Source organism: Eubalaena glacialis, chromosome 13 (assembly GCF_028564815.1).
Source record: "Eubalaena glacialis isolate mEubGla1 chromosome 13, mEubGla1.1.hap2.+ XY, whole genome shotgun sequence".
NCBI lineage: Eukaryota > Metazoa > Chordata > Mammalia > Artiodactyla > Balaenidae > Eubalaena > Eubalaena glacialis.
In genome coordinates, this window is record NC_083728.1 from 14880692 (window position 1) to 14906180 (window position 25489).

The following is a 25489-nucleotide window of genomic DNA, read 5'->3' on the forward strand; positions in this document are numbered from 1 at the left end:
CGAGGGCCTGTAGCCATCAGCCAGAAGCCAGTGGAAGGTTCTTGGGCGGCCTGCTTATGGGTCGGACTTTATCCAGAAGGGAAAGATCATTATTGTGGGGAACGTTGAAAGATTTTAAGCAGGAAGCTATATTATGCTTAGGTTTATATTTTATGAAGATCACTTTAGTGACAGTGTGGAAGATGGGCTTGAAAAAGGAAGGTTGATGGTAGGAGGAATCTTCAAGAAGCTGATGAGCAGTGTCAACAGCCCGTGAAGGCAGTGGCCGTGGAGATGAAACGATGGGCAGGAAAAGTATTTGCAGGTGAACTTGGCGAAGAAGGCAATACACTGGCTGTGGAAGCAGTGAGAGAATGCAAGCTGGCCCCCTGATTCCTGCAAGAGCAGCCCTTCTGGGTGACTAAGGAGGCACCCACAAAGGTAGAAAGAAAACAGGTGCTAGAAATGGCTTAGGAGCTGAAGGCAGGGGGAGTGTCTGGATGGAGGACAGGTTGGTCTGCAGTGAGCAGAGAGAAGGTAAACTGAGAACAGAAGAGCGGTCCATTGATCTGGGAGGTCAGCCGGTTGCTGGGGCAGCTGGGTGGCAGCCAGATCGCAGTGGGTTGAGTTTAAGAGGTGACAAAACGGGGACCTTGTGTTCGCCACGTTATCGGGAAGCTTGGTTTAAAAGGAAGTAGATAGAGAAGGTACTAGCTCGGGGATACGGAGTTGAAAAGATACACCTTTTAAAAAGAGGTGGAACATTCACGTGTGTTAAAATCAAAAGAGTTTGGCAAAGATAACAGTGAAAGGTCTTCCTCCCACTCCTGTCCCTCACCTACCCAGCTGTCCACCTTCTCTGACCCTTCACGGTTGTTAACTTCTGTTGCAGTTTTTTGTGTCCTTGAAAATACATTAAGATGGAAGAGAGGAAGGTTGCCAGTGCGGGAAAGAGGGGGTGAGTGACGGGGGCAGGACCTTGCTGCCCACAGGACAGGGGGTGCCCACAGCCCAGGGGAGGGATTTGCCCTGACTGCTTGGCCTGGAGCAGGACCAGTGATACGGGGGGTAGCGTAGGTAGGTTTGTAGAAGGGCTGCCGGAAAACGGAGGGCGTGCTGGCCCCTGTTCTCTTGGTGAGGTGAGAGGCTGGTCCATCTGAAAGGAAGGGAGGTGTGGTGTAATAGCAGCTACATTGGCTGAATGCCTGGATTTTGCAGAATACTTTACATATATGGTATCACTTAATCTCGACAAACCCCATGAGATGAGTACTCTTGATAGCCCCATTTTTCAGACCAGGAAACTGAGACTCAGAGAGACTAAATAACCTGCCAGTTGTCGACAGCTCAAAACGCGGCGCAGCTGCCTCTCAAACCCAGGTCTGGGCGACCCCAGGCCAGTGTTCTTGGCACTGCCTGCCCCTGCTCTCCTCCTCAACTCTTCTCGTCCTGAGGACTTCATTTCTCCTCCCCAAGCTCGGCTAATTTAACGTGACGGCCTGGGAGCTGCGCGCTTTTACAGAAGTGCCGAAGCATTTTACAGGCCTCTCGCGCAGCGTAGCTGACTTTCCCAGAAGCAGGAGGCGCAAGAGGTGGCCCAGAAATGCTGTCTCGGGAGGAGAACTGACATTTGGAGTTGGAAGGCTCTCAGTGTGATGCAGACCAGTGCTCTTCAAATCGTTCCATCCTGTGACCTTTTCTCGCGGCGCACACGTCCCTCACCGTGGAGGTGAGGGAGGGTTTCTGTGTCCTCGCGAGCGGCGTGCCGTTAAAGGGGAGAGACGTGGGTAGGCCCGACTCCTCTGCAGCAGCAGTACCTGGGCTCCGTCGCTTGCTTAGCACTGGAAGAAAAACGAAGACCCCCGGGGCGCTTGTGCTCTCCGGATTCTTCCATTCCAACCGAGAATATTAAAGTAACACACGAGAGAGAGAGAGAATGATGGAACGGTAAGCTGTGAGGCATGGACTGTAGAGTGAGTAAGTTCAGCAACAGGAAAGACCAGTGAACATGAGAGGAGGGGCGGCAGCCGCAGTCGCAGGAAGGATGCAGGTGCTCCCATGGGAAAGGTTCACGTGCTCGGGGGAGGCTCTGTCACCAGCCGTCATTTTCAAAAAGCCGTTTTGAAATTAGCGGCTTCCAGCCTCTTGGTATTCTTAGTTTCCCCAGGGCTAGCACTTTGAGGAACAATGATACGGACTCTGAGGGAAAGTGAAAAAAACGTATCAGGCTTATCACAGTTTCAGATTGAAAGGGTCCTTAGAGGTCATCAGATTTCATTCTCCACCCACTGTAGGAACCCCTTCCATAGCACTTTGGACAGGTGCCTGTCCTGTTTTCCTTGATTGCTTCCAGTGACCGAGAGCCCAGTATTCAAGAGACAACCTCTTCCACTGTCTGACGGCTTTAGTTAATATCAATAGAAAACTCTTATGGTTACCAAAGGGAAAAGGGGGTGGGGGAGGGATAAATTAGGAGTGTGGGATTAGCAGATACACACTACCATATATAAAATAGGCAAACAACAAGGTCCTACTGTATAGCACAGGGAACTATATTCAATAATCCTGTAATAAACCGTGATGGAAAAGAATATGAAAAAGAAAATATACATACACACACACACGCACACACACACACACGCATATATGTGTATAACACTGCTGTACACCAGAAACTAACAAAACATTGTAAATCAACTGTACTTCAATTAAAAAAAAAAGAAAGAAAAACTCTCTGATATTGAACCAATATCTGTTTCTTTGTGACTTGACATAGTTAGCGGATTGTCATCTCCCAGATCTCTCTTGTATTCCCTCGGTGGGAATTTTTTTATTCCATAGACCAGAGTGGTACAGAAAGGATACACATAACTGCAGACCGGTCTTGTCATACTGGTGATTCCCTGATTGATCCAATAAACATTTATTTAGCAAATCTGAAGCAGTGTGAAAAGCTACTTCTGTCTCGGGCTTGGGAGTCCACAGAAGGGCCCCTGTGAGCTATTCACAGAGCAGTAACCTGCCACAGGGAGCAGATGGCATGTGTCTTGTCCCTGGTCCCACAGTCCCGGGCTGCACGCCAGCTGATGGAGAGGACCCAGTCATCCAACATGGAGACCCGGCTGGACGCCATGAAGGAGCTGGCCAAGCTCTCTGCGGACGTGACCTTCGCCACCGAGTTCATCAACATGGATGGCATTGTTGTGCTGACGCGGCTTGTGGAAAGCGGAACCAAGCTCTTATCCCAGTGAGTGTTGCTGAGGTCTCGTTTGGGAGCTCTCAGAGATTTACGACACTCCGCAGGGCATCCTATGCTCATTTCCGTTGAGTCAAATGAGCTTATTGAGCTCCTTCTGCATACAGAGCAGTGTGCCCAGCACCAGGGTCCACACGGAGGGGTATAATTCACTATTGTGGTCCTGAATCTTGTAGTCTAGTTGGGCTCTCACAAATTCAGTGACGGTACAAAACAGTACTATGCTGAGTGACGTGGACGTCGGGGCTCTAGAAGTCAAGAAGAGAGAGGTCAGCTCACGGCTGAAATCATTTCCGGACAATGACTGACCTGATGGAAGTTAGTGAGCAGACTGTCCATTAGCAAGTAGAACAGGTGTCTGTGTGTCTGTTCTTAACCACACCCCTGCGTCCCTCCCTCTCCAGTCACCTCCCCACTCCACACACAGGCTCCTTATACAGAGACACGCACGGGCCCTCCTCTGTGTTTACCAGAGCGTCTCCCCACCCATCCGCTGTCTCCCTGTCACCCATTTTCACGGGGGCAGGGGGGCGTCCAGAACTTTGCGATGCACCGCAAGTGGCTTTGTGGTACTCCAGTGCCAAGGTGAACGTGGCGGGAAACTGCCATGCCATTATCAGCAGTGAGTAAACAGATGTTTAGTTTGTCTTCTAAGCCCACGGAACCTAAGCTGGCAGAGAGGGAGTCAGAAACCTTTGAGTTGATGGATCAGCTACTGAAATTTTTAGCCAAACCGAGCAGCTAGTCTTGGGTATTTGTTTTAAGTCTTGGATCTCCGGCTGCACGGAAATCTCGAAGCCTTTGGCTGCCATCAGCACTGACCCGGACGTTCCGCGGTCTCCCGAGAGTGCAGGGTTGGGCTGGCCTTCGTCTCCTCCTCTTTAAAATGGAGGTGATACCTCCCTTGCCATATCGTCGTGAGGAGTACTGTGGATGAGAATGGGTCAGAACATGCTTTGTAATGGAAATATAGTTTGTAAATTATAGAGCACTGTTCAGACGTATAAAGGTTGACGTGTATACAGAGCAGAGACAGAGGGGAGAAAACATTTCAGTCCTCATTCTGTCAGCTCTGTGGTAGGGTTTCGCATGCACTGTCGCCCTGCCCTCACCACAGCGCCGTGAGGTTAATGCTGTGAGAGGAACTCAGTTTCACAGAGAAAGAAATAGAAGTTTGAACAGATAAAATTTGCACAGTTAGTAAGTAGTTGAACCAGAGTTGAACCCATGGCCGGAGTTCATCCTCTTTCTCCTGTGCTCTGCCGCCTCCCAGCCTAAAAGTGAACCTGGGACGTAAGCTCCCTCGGGTACCCCACCAAGTGCTAGGGTTTGACGAGGCCAAACCCAGAAGCCTTTCCTTCAGTGATCGCAGGGAAGGATCTGCTCCCCACCTAGCTTAGGTGTGTGCAAGGCGCTGGCTCACAGTGGCGTTCGCTGATTTCTCAGGTGGTGCCTAACGTTGAAATCCGTCCCTGTTGTGGCTGTCTTCACACCTGTGTTCCCCAGTTCTGAATCTTTGTATTGTTTTGTGTGTGTTTTGCACATGTCTCAGCTACAGTGAGATGCTGGCATTCACCCTGACTGCCTTCTTAGAGCTCATGGACCATGGCATTGTCTCCTGGGACATGGTTTCAATCACCTTCATTAAGCAGGTGAGGCCTCCAGCATTCCGTCTTTCCTCCCTCCGTCGCCAGTTGTTCTCTAGGCTTGAGGGGAGGTGCGGGCAACACAGCTGCTCCAGCGAGGGTCGGGTTCTATCCCCGAGGCCAGGTTTTTCATCCTCAGGCTCCGGCCTTCCTGTGGCTCCTGGAAGATGTACATTGTTACGCTCACTGGGCCTGCACTGAGAAGATGGAACTGGGCTCCCGAAACTGACTATGGCCAAAGTGGAATTGGATTGTCAGTGAGACTCGGGATAGCGTGCAGCCAGCCAGCCAGCCAGCCAGTACCATCCCTAAGTCTTCTGACCTGCTTCCTGAGCCCTGCCTCCTCTTTGGATAAAAAAAAAACACATTCATTTCATTTGCCTTCTGTTTATTAATCTGCCTTCTGTTTACAAATCTGCAAGGTAGCCTGTTTGATTGTCAGATGAACTCAGTGGGGGGGAGAAGATACTTCTAGTTTTATCCTCCTTTCTTCTAGAAGAAGGGGCAGTGTCACCTCAGAAAACTGAACTAAAACCAATGAATGCTATATCTGCTGACCTAGAATTACACCTGTCATTGGCTTGGGACATTGAGAACTTCCTGATGCTGGAGATACTTAGGCACAAGTGAAATGACCATGTGTCAAAGATGTTATAATGGGGATTGAGAAAAGGGATTAGATTATAAGACTTTGAGGTCCTTTCTGTGTCCCCGAGTCTGCTGTTCTGCGTGTGTATAGGGACAAAATGTATGTCCGGAGTACAGTACATGGAGAGCAAATGAGATCCCAGCATCAGTAAAACCCTCTGCTTTTTACACTCAGCCTTTTCATGCCTGAACCCTTATTTTGAAAACAAAAGATTAAGCCCTTAGGTTTAAGGAAACATAGTTGAGTGGATGCTGTAATTTGAAATTGAGTTATCCATGCCTAGGGACTCCCTGGCACAGTGGCCAACATAGCAGATACCATCGTCCACCTGCGGACAACTGTCCAAATGTGGGCAGCACACCTAAGAGGAGAGTCTGGGGGCGGTGGGCATCTGAAACCTAAGCCTTCAGCTCTCTCAGGCCCTGAGCTTCCTGACTGACTTGCCCTCTCTGGCTTTAGATCGCAGGGTACGTGAGCCAGCCCATGGTGGACGTGTCAATCCTGCAGAGGTCCCTGGCCATCCTGGAGAGCATGGTCTTGAACAGCCAGAGTCTGTACCAGAAGATTGCAGAGGAAATCACTGTGGGCCAGCTCATCTCTCACCTCCAGGTGTAAGTAGAGACCCTGCCCCAGCCTCCCTTCCCTGCCTGTTCTCTTCTCCCCTCTTACTCTGTTTAAGTCTTCCAATCCTACTTCTGCTTTGCTTGTATTCTGAGATGCTGATCTGCTTGTTCATTCACTCATCACCTCTTCCACACTACTGCCAGAATTCCTCCCGTAATTCAGACCTGGTCATGTCATGCTCCCGCTTGAAATCCTCTGTAACTCTCCTTGCCTCTCAGAATAATGTGAAGTTTTTCCCAATCTTCCTGTACCACCATGGTACCAGACAGAATTAGATGCTTTCTCCTCTGTGGGCCAAATAGTTTCTGTTTGTACCTATGATAATCATATTTATATAAAATACTGTATTTTTATTATCTGTCTCCCATTTTAAACTTTGAGCTGTCTGGGAACAGGGGCCAATCATTTTTGTATCCCTTGTTTTGATTTAAGTAGAAGCTCAATTAGCATTTGTTGAATGAACTCTTGCCAACTAACAGTATGCTGTTGCGGGTAGCAAGAAGTATTGTATAGGATGTGAGTTCCAATCCAGGATCTACTGCAAACTAAGTCTCTGCCCTCAGCAAGTTACCTAATCTCTTCTGGCCTGAGTTTCCTCACCTCTAGACTGAGGTTAATCATCCCCACCTCTCAGACTTGTGAGGATCAAAGAAGATAAAAGGTCCAGCATAGGGGCCAGCACAGGATAGGTATTCAGTAAATTCAGGAGGTTTTTTGTTTTTTGTTGGGTTTTTTTTTTGCTTTTGTTTGTTTTTTAAGAAGCTTATCACATCCTAAAACATTTAACAGATAGTAAACAAAAGCCAAAGACAGATAAAGCCTTTGGAGCACTGTTCGTCTCCTCCCCATTCTTTATACTTCCCTTTCAACCATTCCACACAATTTAAGGGGACTGGACTTCCCAAAACAAGGATGGGGACACTGCTGATTCCTTCCTAACCCTTGCTCCCTTCCAGCATATGGGACATTGACAGAACGCCCTGCCAGTTCCAGGGGAAGCCAGAGCTCCCAGACTTGGTTGATTATAGCAGCCTTGTCTTCACTCAGCTATGCTCTCAGCCTGTACCTTCCCACTAGTCCAAGTAAAAAGGAAGCACAAGGGGATTTACAGCTCTGATTTCTCCTTGTCACTTCTCTAAGGAATTATCCAGCCTCTGTTGTCATGCCCAAAAGCCAAAAAGGTTGATTGAAGTCAGGGGGACATTGTAAACTCCAGATGGAGAGTTCTGATTTTCCTGACCTCAGAGTTACCTCTATTTCTTTGTTTCTGCATTGGGAATGACCCAGTTACCTCCTTAGAGATGATAGAGGAGAGTGGCATTTCTTAGGGGTCAGTCTATGAACACTTTCAGCCCACTGCTGTCCCCAGAAGTCATGTCCTCTGCTGCTGGGCTGAGGGACAATTAGTGGCCTCCACTAGACCTCCAAGATGCCCCCGGCCAACCAGGACGCCCAGCAGCCCCTCTGGAAAGAGCCACAGAATGCACTCACGACGTGGCAGGTGGAGAGCTCTTGTCAAGTGCCAGCATTACAGGATTCCAGAGAAGCGTTGTAGTTATTTTATTTGTTTAAAATAAGTTCATAGTTAAAGACTTTGAAAATACAGAAAAGCACAAAACGGAAATCATTTGCCCATTATCCCCCCTCCAGACATAACCACTGTTAACAGTAAATTGACTGTGCCGCTGGGTTTTTTTCTCTGCATATTTTTAAGAAAGTTGGAATCTTACTGTACATGCTATGCGTGCCTTGACTTTTTTTATGGACTAATAGATATTGAACATTTCCCATGTCAAAGAACCTTCTGAAAGGGTAGTTCTAAATCTTTTTGTGCAGGAATTCCGTGCTGGTCTAGTGGTTAGGACTCCATGCTTCCACTGCCGAGGGTGCGGGTTCGATCCCTGGTCGGGGAATTAAGATCCTGCAAGCAGTGAGGCCTGGCCAAACATTAAAAAAAAAAAAAAATATATATATATATATATATATATATATATATTTTTTTTTTTTTTTTTGCACCCCATATGCCTTTGAAAATCCAGTAACAGTTATGGACTCTCACCTCCCTGGAAAAATATATCACATAGTCAACCAGCTACAAGGAATAATGGCTGCACCATTTCTAGGGTTCCCAGACACTCTAAGCCCATCCCTAACCCCAGGCGAAGAACCTTTATGCTAAAACAGCATTTTTAATGACTGCTTAGGATTTGAATATATATGAACAGAGTCGCTACTGTGGACATTTGCATTATTTACTGTTCTTTCTTTTTTTAATAGTACTTGGATGAAACACCTTGCCAGTAACTCACGCACAGCTCTCTGATGACTATCGTTGGATAAATTCCTGTTAGTGGAATTGCTGGGTCAGGGAGTCTGCCCACTTTTAAGCTTTTGAGACTAAGCCTCTGATTACTGTTTGATTACAGTCTGCGAGTGATTGTTTTAAACCATCTCTAAGGATCGTCTTGCTGGTCAGTCTTCTAACCTCTCTCTGCCTTCTTTCTCCGTTGACACAGCTCCAACCAGGAGATTCAGACCTACGCCATTGCACTGATTAACGCACTTTTTCTGAAGGCTCCTGAGGACAAGCGACAGGTCTGTGGTGGCCTTTTCAAGCTTTGCATCTGGGCTCTCCCAAGAGAAGACTTATCCACCCAGTCATTTTCCCAAGAGTCCTTCCTCCTGTCCCTCTGCGGCCGGAGCCCATCAGAGTGGCTTTGCTAAGGAAGACCCAGGGAAGAGCTAGGAGGGAAACCAGCTGGGTCCTAGGTCAGGGCAGGGGCCTGCAAACTTTTTCCCCTCAAGGGTGAGTAAATATTTTTTGCCTGGTGGCCCTTGTGGTCTACGTGGCAACTATTCAACCTTGCCGCTGTAGCCAAAGCAGCCTCAAACAGTAGGCAGACAGGTGGGTGTGGCTGTCTTTCCATAAGACCTTCTAGACAAAAACAGGCAACAGGCCTCATTTGGCCTTACTGCGACTACCCCTGGGTTAGAGGATCAAGGAGCAGGGAGAGGAGACCCTCTGGGCCTCCCTGCCGGGTCCCAGGAGACAGAAACAAATGCAATCCTTGCTTAAGGAAGCAAGAGTGGAGGGACTTAGCTTGAAGTTTCATTTATAAAGATCCTCTGATCCAGGTTCTAAACTTTTTTCTTCCCTATCAATTAGCTGTGTGACATGATGCAAATCGCTCTGCTTCTCTAAACCCCAGTTTCCTCACCTATAACGTGGGAGCAACATCTGCCCCATTCACTTCATCAGGATGTCATGAGAAAAAGCCAGACCCCTATTTTGCAAGTGAGGAAACCAGGGATCAGCTGGGCAGTGGAGCAAGGGCTGACCTAAGAGGCCAGGGCCCCGAGGCTGAGTACTTTTCCTGCCACTGCTGGGCAAGTGCTCTAACCCCTCTGGGTCTCCATTTCCCTTTCTGTAAAATGCAAGGGCCAGATTAAATATCGCTATGAGCCCTTCCAACACGACTGTTCTAGATTTCTCTGGTCAAAGCCCAAGTGATGTACAAAAGAAAGACTTTGTAATTCTCGGTCAATACCGTGGGCTCAGTAAGTTGTAATTCCTGTGGGATTATGTACCAAGTTCTTGGAAGATTCTGGTGGGAGGACCAGGAGCATCTGTGGTTCTGTCTGTCCTTGTCCTTCTTGGATGGCTCGCTCTGTTCATCTCTTCCTCCCTAGTCCTGTTTTGAATGTAAGCTGAAAGCTCATTCTTCCATCTGCTTCTCTCTGTGCTTTTTGCTTTCTGCCGGCAGGACAAGCATCTTAATCCTCTAGACCTGCCTGTCACTGTAAGTAGCACTGCCATATGGAAAGGGCCCCGCTCTTTTCCAGGTGGGGAGGTTGAAGCTGGGTGAGACTCTCATGATCTGATCTAGTTGTTCAGGGAGCTGCAAGACACAGGAAAAGGTTGTGTGCTGTAAATCTCATTTGTCAGGACACTTAGGGAAGTACCGCAGATCAGAGTCACATAAAGGATTAAGGGGATGCCTGCCCTGGGGAATGTGGCCCAGTCTCTCCTTTGTAACCTGCCTTCACATGGGTCTGTGGTTCAGCCAGGAAGATCAGATTCAGAAATAGCCTGTGACTTTCATCTAGGTGATGCCAGATGCATCACATTCCAGCTTGCTGTAGCCAGGAGTAAAGGTAAATCCATGCCCTTTTGGACGCTTACTAGATCCTAGGAATTGGAAAAGCTTTAGACAGTTGACAGAAGGGAATTTGGATACTCGTTTCTTGGTTAGAGGGAGCTGAAAGAGGTCAGCTCTATGAGGATATGAAAAAGGATGAGTGCTTCCCCTGGCACCGCAGAGAAGCCTTTGGTTGAAGGCCTTTATATTCCAGCAGCAGACCACTGTCAATCACCCACTTTGTGAGTTGTCGACAGCAAGATTTAATCGTGAGTCGGCCTCCCATAGCCACCAGAGAAGTTTCTAGTCCGCCTTCCTCCTCTGCCAGTCAGTGTGTGCTCAGGGGACGCAAAGTAAAACTTAATGTTCCTGGCAGCGTCAGCCATTTGGAATATGGCTAGAAATCTAGAAGCGAGAGGGAAAGGCCTTCCAGCTCTGAGAAAAATGACAACACTCACGGATATTGCCCCATAGGAGAGGTGTGACAGCTCCCTCAGGCCCATTGATTTAGAATTATCTGTGAAATTAAATTAAGGCAGCAATTTAGAAAGTGAAGTCATACTAATTAACATTATAAGAAGTGGTGGCTGACATTGGAAGGAAGAGACAGAAGAATTATGAAAAGCTGTCAGAAAAATTAAAAGCATAGTAATCTGGGACCATTTTGTTTAGGGGAAAATAGCTCCACATTTCAGACGCCCCATAGGGTATTACAGTGTCACAACACAGAATAATAACTGATGTGGTTTTTGTTTTTTTTTTTTCCTGATGAAGCCAAGTCCTTGGCAGTGATTAAATTATTATAATCATTGTAGTCTCTTCAGAAATACAGAAGTGTATATATTCTTAGAAGATTAGCATAAGAATGGTCAAAATAACAGTTCTGAGAGGACCCTTAAAGCTTCATTCCCTGGAAGATTCACTTAACGTAGGATACTTTATTTCCTGAGTGAGCTAGATAAATAAAGTGTTACTGTCAAAATCTGAACCAAATAAATAAAAAAAGGTGACCCTGTTGTGAAAAATCACTCCAAAGCACCCAACACATTGTTCTCTAAACTGATCAGGAGTGAATCATAGACCACCTACTGTTTCAGAGCATCCCACCCCAGCTCCGTCTGCTGGCGTGGTGCTGGGGGGGTGGGCAGTGGAGGAGGATGCTGGGGCCCAAGCCCTCTTGCTCGGTTTGGAGTCAGTGTTTCATTAGAGTCCCTTCCAGCCTTGGCAGTGGTTCGGGCCTGGGATGGTGCATGTGGCTTGGGAACCATCATGCTGCTCTGTGCCCTGTGCTTGTCCATCTCCTGGCATCCTTGTAACACAAGTGTCTCGTCCTGAAGCAGTCTTTGTCCCTCTTTGAAGATGACACTGTTGATTGTACCACTGGGAAAGGAAACCCTGTTTGCATTCATGTGTACTCACGAAAGAAAATGTGCGGGAATTTTTCAGAGTATTAAAATACGTATTTGAAGGTCTGTGAATTTTTTTTCATTTGAAAGGAAAAAAATTAAGAGAAAAAGCCCCAGAGCTGTGACATCACCTTCCTCTTGATAGTTGTCACAGCTGCATGCCTGCCACCTTGCCTTATGTTCGCTTCTTCTTCTCAATAGGATATGGCCAACGCATTCGCACAGAAGCACCTTCGGTCCATAATCCTCAATGTAAGTTCCCAGACAAGCTATATTTTGTTACTGTTATTGTTTTGTTACTATTAACTGCAACTACCACTATTATTATAGTTGTATTATTATTATTGAAATCACTATGGAGTGGGATGGGCACTCAGAGGGACCTTACCGATAGGTACTAAACACTTCCTAAGCTGGAAAGCTTATGGTTTCTGGTCCACTGTAAGCAGGGCTGTCTCTAGGAGGCTGTCCCACCAGGAATTGCAGAGCCTCTAAGGAGGTACTTAGCCAGCTATGCTGTTTGTTGCCTCACAGCTCCACAAACTTTTATCCAGAGGGAATGTGTTAAAATAGGCAAAGAAGAGGAATTCACTCCACTAACACCAGTCATAACCCTGAGTTGTGCGGGGCACTGGGAGGGATGCTGGGCCTGGGAGATTGCAGAGGAGGAGCTGGCAGTCCTGCTGCGAAGGAGAGGTGTCAGGAGGCCTTAGAGGCGGGTCTTCAGGGAAGGCTGAGGGAAAGCCAGCTGACCCGTCAGAAAAGAGTTCCTGCATGGGGAAGGGGGGCACCTAGGAGGAGTGCGTGGGCCGGTAGAGCGTGAGGTGAGAATTTGTGACAGGCTGGAGAGGCAGCCAAGACCAGATCAAGTAGGGCCTTGGTCTTTTTCCCAAAAGCAATTGAGAGGCTTTAATCAAGATTGTGAAATAACCAGGCTGGCGTTTTAGAAAGATCACACTCCATTAAGCATTAACTAAGATCCGTGTTTCCTGAGGGGTGTGTGAGGGAGGAGGGTAGAGCGGGAGTTGGGGGTGGGGGGGGGGAGGCGTCTGGAGGGAGGCCTCAGCCCCTGTTCTGCATCGGGGAGGGGATGTGGGCGGGGAGAGAGCTGAGGTGGGAGGTGAGGGCCGGGAAGGAGAGTCAAGGCGCTGGGTTAAAAGGAGGCCATTTTATCAGTTGTCCAAAACCAGGTGCAACTGGGAGACCACAGTGTAGGGAACAAAATGAGAAATCGAGAGTCAAGTGTGAAAGGCTTCATAATTCTGAACGTGAACTTTGGAGTTGGCAGCCCCCGCTCTGCCTTTAACCAATCTTTGATCTTGAGCAGTTCACTTAACTCCTGTGGGCTTCCGCTTGCCCATCTGGGTGTGAGGACCAAATGAGCTGATACATACACACAGGGCTTAGCAGGGGGCCCGGCACTTGGTGAGCACTCTGCTCACGTGGGCAGTTCCTTCACCGTAAACAAGATGCAGAGGTGACAGAATTCAAGAAGTAACCGTGGGCACCTGTGAGGTGGCGCGATCAGCTGCTCTAAACAGGCAGAGCCCACCGGACTTCTCGCAGAACGAGCTCCTGCCTGCGGGCCATCTCCCTGGTCACACAGCCCCGCTGCCAGCCCGGCAGGAAGGGCCTGGCCAGACGCTTCCGCCCTCTGCCTGCCACACAGGTTCCCTCATTCTTGTCTCCGTGTCTGAGCGGTTGTGTGGGGCGCCGTCCTCTGCATGTGTGGGAGTGGGTGCCCTTCTCAGAGAACTTTAATGCATTTCAAGGCTTATTATTTACCTGAACGGGATTAGAAGTTCAGCTCATTTCTGGACAAACCTGGTGAACAAGCGAAGATTCCATCCACTATAGAAGACAGTTTGGTGTCAGGACTCAGGCTGAACCGGTCTGCTAGGAGAAGGTTAACGTATGCTCACTTAAGTCCCGGGATTGAACAGAGTTGAGCCAGGGAGCCGAGGCCTCGAGGTACCTGACAGTCAAATAAGACTTCATCAGACTGGCGCTGTTCTTCTTTAAGCCATTGATGACTCGAGGAAGTACCCTCCCGCTCTGACGTCTCTGAGATTGAGAAACGGGGATTAAAGTGAATGAAAACCACTATCACATTAACTTTAACCTCTCTTCAGAGTGGTTTTATGAATTCTGGAGAGAGGTGAGGAGAGAGGAATAGGGATAGAAGGGTAGGGAGAAATCAGAGTGGCAGAGGGAGGGACGCAGAGAAAGGAAGAGGCTCAGAGTGAGGTGCAGGGGCAGAAGCGGCCGAAGCGGAGAAAAGACCCTGGGCTGAAAGAGGCTGGGTGGAGGCGGAGGGGGAGCAGAGCAGACCTTGAGAAGGAAGCTTGGGAGGCGGAGAGGAGGCTGATGAGAGAGGTCACGCCCGAGGAGAGGGAGCTGGAGAGGGCGTGGGGAGGAGGTGAGGGCAGGGCACACGCCAGGGGGCGAGCAGGAGCAGCCCTGTCCGCTGTCCCGTAGAACTTGCTGTAGTTGTGGAGGTGTGTGCAGAAAGGGCGGCCCAAGCCACGTATGGCTGTTGAACGCTTTAAATGTGTCTGGTGTGGCTGGGGAACTGAATTTGTAGTTCTTTAAAGTTTCAGTTTAAATTTAAATGCCCACGTGTGGCTTGTGGCTACTGTATTGGGCCTTGCAGATCTAGGGAAAGAAAGACAGAGAAAGGAAGAGCTCTCTGGAGTTGCACCGGTGGGGAGAGGAAGTCTAGAGCAGCGCCGTCCAGTGGAAATATGATGCGAGCCACTTGTTTCATTTAAGTGTTCTAGTAGCAGCATTAACTAAAAAAGGAATAGGGGAAATGAATTTCAATAATATAATTCATTTAACCCGGTATATCTAAAATACTATGATATCAACATGTAATCAATAGGAAAATTGTTAATGAGATATTTTACATTTTCTGTTTTCATACTAAGGCTCTGATATCCAGTGTGCATTTTACATTTACAGCACATCTCAATTTGGACTGGCCACATTTCAAGTGTTCACCAGCCACAGGTGGCTGGTGGCTACCAGACTGGACTGCACAGATCTAAAGAGATTGATCCCGAACCAGAGCAAGCTCTAGAGAGAGCTGATCTAGAGTTAGAAAGCTAAGTATTTTAGAGTACAGCAGAACTTTCTGACATGTTCCACTTCTACTCTATCATTGGATGTAGCCACTAGCCACTTGTGCCTCCTGAGCTTAAAATGTGGCTAGTGCGACTGAGGACCTGAACTTTTAACTTGAATCAATTTTAACTGACTTAGATGCACGTGGCCACATATGGCTAGTGGCTACCATACTGGACAACACAGCTCTAGAAACGAGCTAGACCGAGTAAGAGAACACGAAGGGCACAGAGGGCGGTACATGTGGGAAACTGGGCAAGAGTCTCATTTGGGCTAGAAAAGACCAAGAACGACAGGATTCTAGATGGTGAGTGAGACAGAGGGAGCGAGGAATGCAAGGGAGCAGGCAGGAAAGAGCAGGAGGCTCCTGCGGGCGAGGGAACAGGACACCGAGAGACAGGACGGGAACCAGCGTTGGTCGGCCTGGAGGACAGAGGGGGGATGTGGCATGTAGAACAAGACAGAGATGGAGCATGAGAGGTGGAGAAGGACCTAAGGTGGGTGGGCGTCAGGGAGGAGGTGGTGAGCTGAGGGGGTGGGGAGGATAGAGGTAGAGGAGGGGAGAGGGATGTGTGGGGACATGGGGAGGGGGACATACCCAGAAGGAGCAGAGGGAAGGGGAGGGACACCAGTAGTCGAGAAGGGGGCCGGACAAGGAGCATTAGATGCCCCTCTTTGTGTAGGTGTCTCGAGATGATTGAAAGAAAATGATCTTTTCAGAACCCCTCTACCTGGTGAGGCCATCCAAAACATTTTATTTTTCTGAGGGAAAACAAAAGAATTGTACTGTCCAGTTCTACAAGCGACTCTTCACGCACACTCTGTTGTCTGGATCGATTGGAATGAGGTCCAGCCGCTGATCTCCCGCATCGTAATGTTACTTCCGTGGCCAGGGGCGTGCACAAAAAAAGATGGTGCCCTTGTGGCCTGCAGTGAATCATCTCTGCCTGAATCAGGCCCATTCATGTTGCATCCCCTTCTGGAACTTGAAGTCCCTGTGTGGGGGAGGAAACCCTATCCCCTGCCCAGCATACTGTCTTTTCACCAGCATGGATGTGACTCTTCAGTAAAAATCAGTTCAACCCTCTGCTCCCTGCCTTTGCTCTTTCCAGCATGTGATCCGAGGGAACCGCCCAATCAAAACCGAGATGGCCCATCAGCTGTATGTCCTGCAAGTCCTGACCTTTAACCTTCTGGAAGAAAGGATGATGACCAAGATGGACCCCAATGACCAGGTAGGTTCTAAGTGGGACAGAGCTTTCCTGGCTGGCATCGTGTGCTGTTTGATGTGGTGCATTCCACCCTGTGTATTGAGCACCTGCTGTGTGCCAGGAACTGTGCTTAGTTGTGTCAGCTTTGTGCCTCACCATGATCCCTTTCTGCTGGGTGACTGGGCCAAGCCCATCTCTGTCCTGCGATGCTAGAGGTGATGCCTCCTCAAAAGATCGATCGGGGCCAGAGTTCTGCCCGGGAAAGCTCTACCCACTCTTTCTTTTCCTTGTTTCCCTTGATTAGCTGATTCACCTGCTGACTGTCTATTTCACCTCCCAGGCTCAAAGAGACATTATATTTGAACTGAGGAGGATTGCATTTGATGCAGAGTCTGACCCTAGCAACGTCCCCGGGAGTGGGACTGAAAAACGCAAAGCCATGTATACCAAGGACTACAAGATGCTGGGATTTACTGTGAGTTTCCCAGAGCATGGACACTGGTAGACCTTCTCCCCTGACAGGGAGTCAGAGGGCCACCCAGACAGAACCCTGACAACCCTCTCTCATAACATGATGGTGGCCCTGGAACAGAAGACACTAAGAAGCTGGAGGGGCCTTGACACTTGGTTTGCTTTGGCTATGGCAGGTTCACAAGTTTATGGCAACATTTGGCCCCTTGAAACAAACCCATCTGTAGGAGGGCCCAGGAGGTCGGCCAAATGAGTGGAGAGGGGATCTCTCATGAAAGCAGCTAGGTTCTTTGAAAATCTGGAGTGGATATTTTGTGATAGGCTACAGCTTGAGAATGGAGCTAATTCAGTTAAATACTTACTGGGCATCTACTCAGCACCCAGCAGTATTTAGGCATGGGAGATGTAAGATGAGTCAGCCACAGTCCAGTGGCCGTGAGCTCACAGCCTCGTAGTAGAGATGGGCACGTGACAAGAGCTACAACAGAGGCAGGTGTGACGTGTGGGAGGCATATGGTGGAGGGGTGATTGGGGTCCCCCTCAGGTGAGCTCGCACGCAGGGTCTACCGAGTCTCAAATCAGGTGTGTTTATTTCTACAGAACCATATCAACCCAGCAATGGACTTTACCCAGACTCCTCCTGGAATGCTGGCCTTGGACAACATGCTGTACTTGGCGAAAGTCCATCAGGACACCTACATCCGGGTAAAGGCTGGGGACCAGCTTTCTCTGTGTTGATGCCACATCGCTTGCCTCCCTCCCTCCCTCCCTCACCCTCCCTTTCCTCTTCCCCCCACAGATCGTCTTGGAGAACAGCAGCCGAGAAGACAAACACGAGTGCCCCTTTGGCCGCAGTGCCATTGAGCTCACCAAAATGCTCTGTGAGATCCTACAGGTTGGGGAACTGCGTAAGTCTGTGTGGCTCCCCCCTTCCTTCAGCCATTCCTTGTACTCAGGAGCCTGGTGAGACTCGAGGGTATAGAGTTAGGTGTCCATGGGACTGGACAGCCTTATTGTACTTTTTAAAAAATTACCAAGAGAGCTGTAATCCGTCTCCAGTTGTTTATGGGAGTCGTGGCTGTGGCTTGTTTGAGCTGGTGATTTAGCATGTTCAGTAGCTACGCCCCCATCCGCTACCCGTCTTGGTCGTCAGTCTGGTTTTGTTCCTCTGGACTTTGGTGTGGAGGATCCCAGGTTTCTGGACATGGGCTCCCAGCTTCTTCCTTTCCCTGTTTCTCTTCTTCCACAGCAAATGAAGGGCGCAACGACTACCACCCGATGTTCTTCACCCATGACCGAGCGTTCGAAGAGCTCTTTGGAATCTGCATCCAGCTGTTGAACAAGACCTGGAAGGAGATGAGGGCAACAGCCGAGGACTTCAACAAGGTCGGTGTCACAGAGCTCTGAGGCCTGTGGGCTGAGACCATCCCAGGACAGTCTGTGACAGCTGGCCAGAGCCTGGGGAATACCTGAGCTGGAGGGCAGTGTGGTCTGCAGCTCTGAGTCATAAGACGGAGGCATTGAGAGCATCAGTCCCCTCTGTAACCCTGAACAGGTGTCTCCCTGCTGGGCCCCTCATTTGCCCAGTGGACCAGTACTGGCCCCTCCCGCCTTCCTTCGGGGGCAGGAGGATAAACATAACAGTGATAGCTGTGGGTTACTGAGCACTTACCTGTGCAGGCACTGTGGCAATTTCGTGAACTGCAGATGTTATGGAGACTTCGGGGTGGATCCGCAGTGAAGTGCGTGTCAGGGGTACTTACTAGTAGCCATTTCTGGATGCTTTCTGAGTCCACTCTCTGACAGCACCGCTAGGCCCTCAAAAGCTGATTATCTAGGAGTTGGCTCTTTTGAAGCTGCTCATCTCATTGTAAAGAATTTGTGAAATATAAAGAAGAAAAAGTTATCTATAATTCCCCTATCCAGCGACAATGACCATTTTTATGTTTCCCTCTAGTCTTTTTTTTTTTTACTATTTGGTTGTGTCGGGTCTTAGTTGCAGCAGGAGGGCTCCTTAGTTGCGGCAGGCAGGCTCCTTAGTTGTGGCATGCGAACTCTTGGTTGCAGCATGCATGTGGGATCCAGCTCCCAGACCAGGGATCGAACCTGGGCCCCCTGCATTGGGAGCACGGAGTCTTATCCACTGTGCCACCAGAGAAGCCCCTCTGGTCTTTTTTTTTGCTGTAGATTTTTCCTTCATTGGTGGGGAGCTGACTGGATGTGCAGATGGTGTCCTGCTTTTTACTTAGCTGTTGTTGTTTTAAGGGAACTAACACAGGTTTTGAACACACTACAGTGTGCCAGGCACTGTGCATCCAGATAGCGTCTCATATGCTTGTGGCAACCTCTATCGAAGATGTGTCTTCCTTTCTCTAGCTTTAAGGATGAGTAGGTGGGGCCCTGAGGATGTTGAGTGACTTGCTCAAGGAAAAGATTAAGGCACAGAGTTGAGATCTGAACCTACTTCTCTCTGACTCCAGAATGTATGAGAAATAAAGCACTTGTCTGGACGTCCCTGGCGGTCCAGTGGTTAAGACTATGCTTCCACTGTAGGGGACACGGGTTCGATCCCTGGTTAGGGAACTAAGATCCTGTATGCCCCATGGTGCAGCCAAAAAAAAAAAATCCATTTGTCACCATCCATCATTTGTCCTACGTAACTAAGAAGAGATAGTAGTAGAGAATCAGTGCTCTTACTCGCCCAGCGGATGCCTGTGGTACCCACCGTGCTCAGGACCGCGGAGGGCAGAGCCTGGCATCCGTTTATCAGACCAGGGCTGAGGCGGCTGCCTTCTTCTGTCTCAGGTTATGCAGGTAGTCCGGGAGCAGATCACTCGGGCTTTGCCCTCCAAACCCAACTCTTTGGATCAGTTCAAGAGCAAACTGCGGAGCCTGAGCTACTCGGAGATTCTGCGACTGCGCCAGTCCGAGAGGATGAGTCAGGATGACTTCCAGTCCCCGCCCATTGTGTAAGTGCCGTGATGGGGGAGGGCGGGGGGCGGTGTGCCAGCTCTGCCTCCCTTCAGAAGGCCTGCTGTCCCCGTGACCTTCTCCTTACTCCGGTGCACGTCCACCGCAGGGAGCTGAGGGAGAAGATCCAGCCCGAGATCCTTGAGCTGATCAAGCAGCAACGCCTGAACCGGCTCTGTGAGGGGAGCAGCTTCCGAAAGATTGGGAATCGCCGGAGGCAAGGTGAGTTGAGGGCCTGGGCGCTGGGGCCGTCTGTCCCTACTGCCCGGAGCCGCCGCACTTGGGGGGCACCTGCCCGGACAGTCCCTGCCGGGAGCAGGCAGGGAACGAGTCGTCTTTTTGCCCCTCGTGTGCCCAGGCCTCTCCCAGAAGTGTCCTTGCTCACCTGCCTGGCTTCCCTTGTGTTCCAGAGCGTTTCTGGTACTGCCGCTTGGCCCTGAACCACAAGGTCCTGCACTACGGTGACTTGGACGACAACCCTCAAGGGGAGGTGACATTCGAATCCCTGCAGGAGAAAAGTAAGTTCATTTCTCTGTTGGGGTGTCATGGTAGCTGGACTTGCTGTCAGGAGACCTGAGTTCTGGTCCTGTCTGCTTCAAACTGGTAATCTGGCCTTGGGCCAGTTATTTCTCTGAACCCACTTCCCCATTGGTCAGAGGTCATCTCCACCTGGCCTACCTCAAGGGGCTGTTTGGAGAATTCAGTGAGATCACAGATATGGGTTTTGCAGGTTGTAAAGGGTGATACAAGACTAAATTGAAAGGCGGTGGTTAAGAGCAGAACCTCTGAAGCCTGACTGCCTGGATTCACATCCTGGCTTTGCTGTTAATTCTAATTAATTACAAGTTAATTCTCCCCTCTGCCTTGGATTCTTCTGTAAAATGGGAATAATAGCCACGTTTCCCTCATCAGAGGATTGAATGAGTCCTATATGTAAAGCACTTAGAACAATGGCTGGCAGGGGGTAAGAGTAATTATTAGCTGCCTTTGCTCTGGTGGCCGTTGTCATCTTTATCGCCACGAAGTGGAAGTGAGGTGAGTGTCTGAGGCCCCCTTCCTTAGGCAGACAGTGCAAAAGCCCTGAACCCACCCCCAGTTAGACTTGACACAGCGCAGCAGGCCAGAGTCCAGGCAAAGCGACCACGGAGCAGGGAACCCTCCCTGAGCTCATACAGCCCTGTGGGTCTGGGGGCTGGGCCGTCCCTTCCAGCACTGATGCAAGGACCAACTTTCAGCATAAAGTTTCCAGAAACTAATTCCCCTCATTTATCAGTTCCTGTTGCAGACATTAAGGCCATTGTCACTGGGAAAGATTGTCCCCACATGAAAGAGAAAAGTGCTCTGAAACAGAACAAGGTGAGTGGAGAGGCAGCCCCGAGTCTGAGGTGCTGTCACAATGATACGTGGAGCGTAGTCGGTGGTGGTTGCTTTCTAGGTGCGTGACCTCTCGCCCCCATGCTGTCTCACTTTAAGTTCATCCTGAATGTTTTGCTAAGAACGATTTGAACAGACACCAAGATAGATAGAACCCCCATAGACGCCTCACCCAGCTTCATCAACCAGGGCAAAGTCTACCCATCCACTTGTCCCTCTTCCCTTATTTCTTTGAAGAAAATCTCAAGTATTACATCGTTTCTTCTGTAAATATTTAGAATGAATCTCTAAATTATAAGGACTCTCTTAACATAATCGCAGTACTATTTGCACACCTAAAAGGAAATAAAAAGTTGTTATTTAGTATCAAGTATTCCATTGATGTTTGATTTTCCACTAATTGTCTTAAAAATGTCGTTTCTCTATATAAAAATATATGTGTTTATGTGTATTCTCATGCACAGATACACACATGCACGCACTCATACCCACTTTGTTTGCTAAATCAGAATCCAAATAGGGTCTCTGCAGTGTGATTAGTCTTTTAAGTTTCTTAATTCATAAGTTCCCCCTCCATCTTTTGCAGCTCTTTTTTTTTCCCCTCTCTTTGCAGTTTATTAGTTGAAGAAACCGGGTTGCTTGTTTGGTAGTTTCCCAGAGTCTGAAATCTGCTGATGGTCTCCCTGTGGTGTAGTTGAGCCCATTCCTCTGTCCCAGATCTGTAAATTGGTAGACAGATCTAGAGACTTGATCCAGTTCAGGCTTGACCTTTTTATTTTGGCCAGACTCCCTCCTAGATGGTATTCTGTTCTATCAAGAGGCACATAATGTCTGGTTGTCTGTCTTTTTTGTGATGTTAGCAGACTCTGGAGGCTCAGTGCCTCGTTTCATTAGTAAATTAAGGTTTGCAAACTAGTGATATTCTAGGGCTCTCATCCCTTTTATTAGTCGAACTACTTCTCTAAAGAGAAACTTGCCATCATCTACAGTGGTTTCCCAGTGGTACAGTTTATAAGAAGGGAGGATAAACACTTGATTCTTTTCTTTTATGTACCTACGTTTAAAACAAGGACTTAGTTCCCTCGTATCATCCAACAGTGACCTATTTTGTGCATGTGTTTTGCTTTGTTTTTTAGTGGTATTGTGAACTCATGGATTTAAGCCTATTACATTTGTTTCAGTCATTACAGTTATGTTGTTGATGCTCAAGTCGTCCCATTTTTGGCCACAATTTGTTTTTGTTGTGGTGGTTTTTTAAACTGTTAAGACTTTCAGCTTAATTACCCAGACATATATATAAGGTAATATACAGTCGTGGACTCTGACATTCAAAGGTTCCGAGTGTTGAGAAATGATTTTTCTCCAATCTTAAAAAGTATCACCACATCCTAGGCATGACTTAGGTGGGTTAGTGAGGGTTGATTACTGGTGACCTCATCTCCAGCCACATTTGTGCATGAGCCCTGGGACCTTGATGACATCACATCTGAATCAGCATATTTGGTGATGGTGCCAAGTCACTAGGACTTTGACCAAGCTCTTGGTATGTAGGGCTCAGGCCATTCCATTGCTCCAAATAACTGAAACCCTTTCTCCTTTAGGAGGTGCTGGAGTTGGCTTTCTCCATCCTGTATGACCCCGACGAAACCTTAAACTTCATTGCACCTAATAAGTATGAGGTGAGCAGCGTGACGCTGCCTTGGACAGCCAAGCCTTCTCTGTGCCTGCAGCTGGAGGGGAGGAGTGGGCAGAACAGAAACATCCCCCTAAAGGCAGGGACCCCAGAGGGTGACGAAGGCTGCTGACACCAAGGATCTGCCACGCCGGGGGTCCTTCCCCCTGAGCTGGGCTCTCCAGGTCACTCTTAGCGGCAGTGGTAGGTTGTCATTAGAAAGAGAGGATCAACTAGGGATAACTTATTTGCCTGGAACTAGGAAAATGCTCCTCTTTTCAGTTTCTGCATGGCCACCCACCCAAGTGAGCCTGACAGATCCTCCCTCTCCAGGGCTCTGGGGCACATGTTGTAGTGGATCTGACCTGGGCTTTGAAGCCAGGTGGATCTGGTCCTCTTTACACGGGGACTGCAGTTTCAGCTGTAGCACTAGAAGATGCTAGATATTGAAAAGCAGCTGTGGTTGAGAGCATACATGTCTGGTGAGCTCTGAGAGCCAGTGGAGGGAACTGGAGGTGGGGCTTCTGGAAGAGGAGACCCTTAGGCAGGGCCTGAGCTGCCAGTGGAGTTTGATTGGGAAGAAATGAAGAACTAGCAAGTGGGAGACAGGTGAGCAAAGGCAGGAAAAAGATGGAACAGGAGGAGTTAGGGAGGGATGGGTTGAGAATTCTCTGTTATTCCCTCTTGTCATGAGACCCTCAAGTTCAGTTTTTCTAGTACTTATTTTTAACATTTATTGACATGGTTTTTTTTTTTTTAACTTTTTTTGAAACAAAATTGAGATTCTACAGAGATTCCTTTTGTTTCCTGCCTTTTTACCTAATATGTGTTTCCCCCGACCATTACAAATTTCGGGGGCAATTTCAGGTTTCTCTAAAGAGAAACTAGTTGATGTCCCTGTTCTTAGTTCTTGTTTTGCTGTATTTATTAATTGCATTTTTAAAAATCACACTTCATATTATCTTAGGGAGTTTAAATGTAAATCCCTTATAAAAATCAAAAGGTCTTTTGAGAAAGTGAACGATCACCTCCCAGTTTACCTTTGCTCTTATCCCAGATAAGTCCTGCCTGTACTGAATAGGGCCCAAAGAGGCTGTGTGAGCCCTGTCAGCAAAGCGACTTTGGCAGGACCTCCCGCTGACCAGGGGCCACCAGTGACATTTTGCAACTTGCTTCCCACAGTACTGTATCTGGATCGACGGCCTCAGTGCCCTTCTGGGGAAGGACATGTCCAGCGAGCTGACCAAGAGTGACCTGGACACCCTGTTGAGCATGGAGATGAAGCTGCGGCTGCTGGACCTGGAGAACATCCAGATCCCCGAGGCCCCGCCGCCAGTGCCCAAGGAGCCCAGCAGCTACGACTTTGTCTATCACTATGGCTGAGCCCAGAGCCGGAGCTGACGGTACCCAGCAAGGGACTTGCGGCCCAGGAGGAACACTCACAGTCTGGTGCCTTGTCTTTTGCTTGTACAGAATCTATAGTGACCGTGGGGGCCAGTCAATGCCAGTCACTCCTCAGACCCACCTCGGGCCACCCAGAGCTTCCTCTTGGTCCCTGCCCACTCTGAGTCGTGAAGGCAGGGTGCTCTGCCCTCCCCATCACCGGGGAGCCTGGGGTCAGGCCGTGAGGAATAAACAGCAGACGCCCTTGCCTTCCAGGCCAAGAAACTGCTTCTTGAACCGGAGTTAACAACGGCCACTCACCTTTTCTTCCTGAGCCTGCTCGCCAGTTGCCTGGATCCCCAAGCGGGCAAGAGCTGGCCCAGGAAAGGCTGCCCCAGAGGACAGACGTGCTGGGCATGTTGAGAGCCTTGGAGAGGCTGCCTTCGGGTGACCCGGGCCTGTGTCTCAGATCTAAGTGGAAGCCTTGGCCTTTGCTCAGTAGATGCCTTGCCCTTGCTTTTGCCGTCTTCGTGAGGGCTCACCTGGCCTCGTCCAGGGCCAACGTGCTGCTGAGGTTCATCTCTGACATCTCTGGTCTCCGGAGCCACCGGATCCTCTTGCCCACGCAGTTGTCTGGGCAGATGGACGTGTCTCCCTACAAGCTCTGTCTCTCATCCTGGCAAGTCAGAGACATGCAGGCCAAGTCCCACCCTCTTAGTCTCAAGGAAGAGCCCAGATGAAGCCTGGGTCTAGACTGTGGTGAGGTCACTAGATTCCACTCCCCTCCCGCCCCATTTATATCTTTTCCTTCCGCAGGGAGAAACCTCCCACCTCACCTGAATTGCGGCCCCTCTGGTTTGCTTTCCTTTGGCCTTCCAGACATCGGGAGGTTAGCCTCCCTTGCTCCCTCCCCCAGTGCTGTGGTTTCTGCCATTGGCCATGATTTCAGGGAGCCGGCTGGGGCCAGTGGAGGCCACAGCTGTGCCAGTGAGTCTTCCCTGGTGCTGTAGCACTTGTAAACCACACGCACAGCCCGTCTCCTTGGACACGCGTGGACACAGTGGCATTCAGTATTGGTAGCCTAGCATGGTGGGTACTGCCCAATGAAGAGTGTACTATATATTTTCTTTACTATAGGCCATACTTATACAGACATGTATATATATTTATATAAGATCTACCTATCCTAGGATGCAACGTTTGAGGGAAAATAAAATGGGAGGCCAAAAAAAAAGAAAAAGGTAACACTTCCAGTTGTGAGCCAAGATTGTAACCTGAGAGTGGCCAGGAGCTTCCTGTCAGTAACCATGTTTTCAATAAATACTCTTTCATGTACAAACTGGTTCCCATTAACAGCTGTTTCTCTGTACTTGCTCCCTGCCCAAGGGAGCTTTCACCTTGACAAGCGTTCATTTCACTGTGTCTGAGAGACGTTGGAGAGCTCCAGCTAGAGCCCTCAGCCGCCTTCCCAGAGCCCCTTCCTCCTCCTCAGCGACTCTGCCCCACCACGCACATGTCTGCACACACACGTACGCATACACACCTGCCTGCTGGTTAAGGATGCTCACAGACTGTCACACCAG

General features: G+C 49.1%; 1 protein-coding gene across 4 annotated transcripts in view; it reads left to right on the forward strand.

The window, feature by feature from the left end:
* ELMO2 (engulfment and cell motility 2) overlaps nt 1-25232 on the forward strand; it is a 38264-nt gene extending 13032 nt beyond the window's left edge. For 2 of the 4 annotated variants that reach the window (XM_061209966.1, XM_061209968.1), the window contains 16 exons: nt 3045-3226; nt 4788-4887; nt 5990-6141; nt 8671-8749; nt 11901-11951; nt 15938-16060; nt 16377-16511; nt 17108-17212; nt 17307-17415; nt 17757-17893; nt 19313-19476; nt 19587-19699; nt 19888-19995; nt 20751-20833; nt 22453-22530; nt 23706-25232. In XM_061209966.1, coding sequence (XP_061065949.1) covers nt 3045-3226; nt 4788-4887; nt 5990-6141; nt 8671-8749; nt 11901-11951; nt 15938-16060; nt 16377-16511; nt 17108-17212; nt 17307-17415; nt 17757-17893; nt 19313-19476; nt 19587-19699; nt 19888-19995; nt 20751-20833; nt 22453-22530; nt 23706-23906 — 1920 coding nt within the window. In that variant the 3' untranslated portion in view covers nt 23907-25232. Of the gene's footprint in view, nt 1-3044; nt 3227-4787; nt 4888-5989; nt 6142-8670; nt 8750-8877; nt 8961-11900; nt 11952-15937; nt 16061-16376; nt 16512-17107; nt 17213-17306; nt 17416-17756; nt 17894-19312; nt 19477-19586; nt 19700-19887; nt 19996-20750; nt 20834-22452; nt 22531-23705 lie in introns of those variants that run through there. The other 2 variants (XM_061209967.1, XM_061209969.1) reach the window with 2 other exon arrangements.
* Nucleotides 25233-25489: the final 257 nt, after the last annotated feature.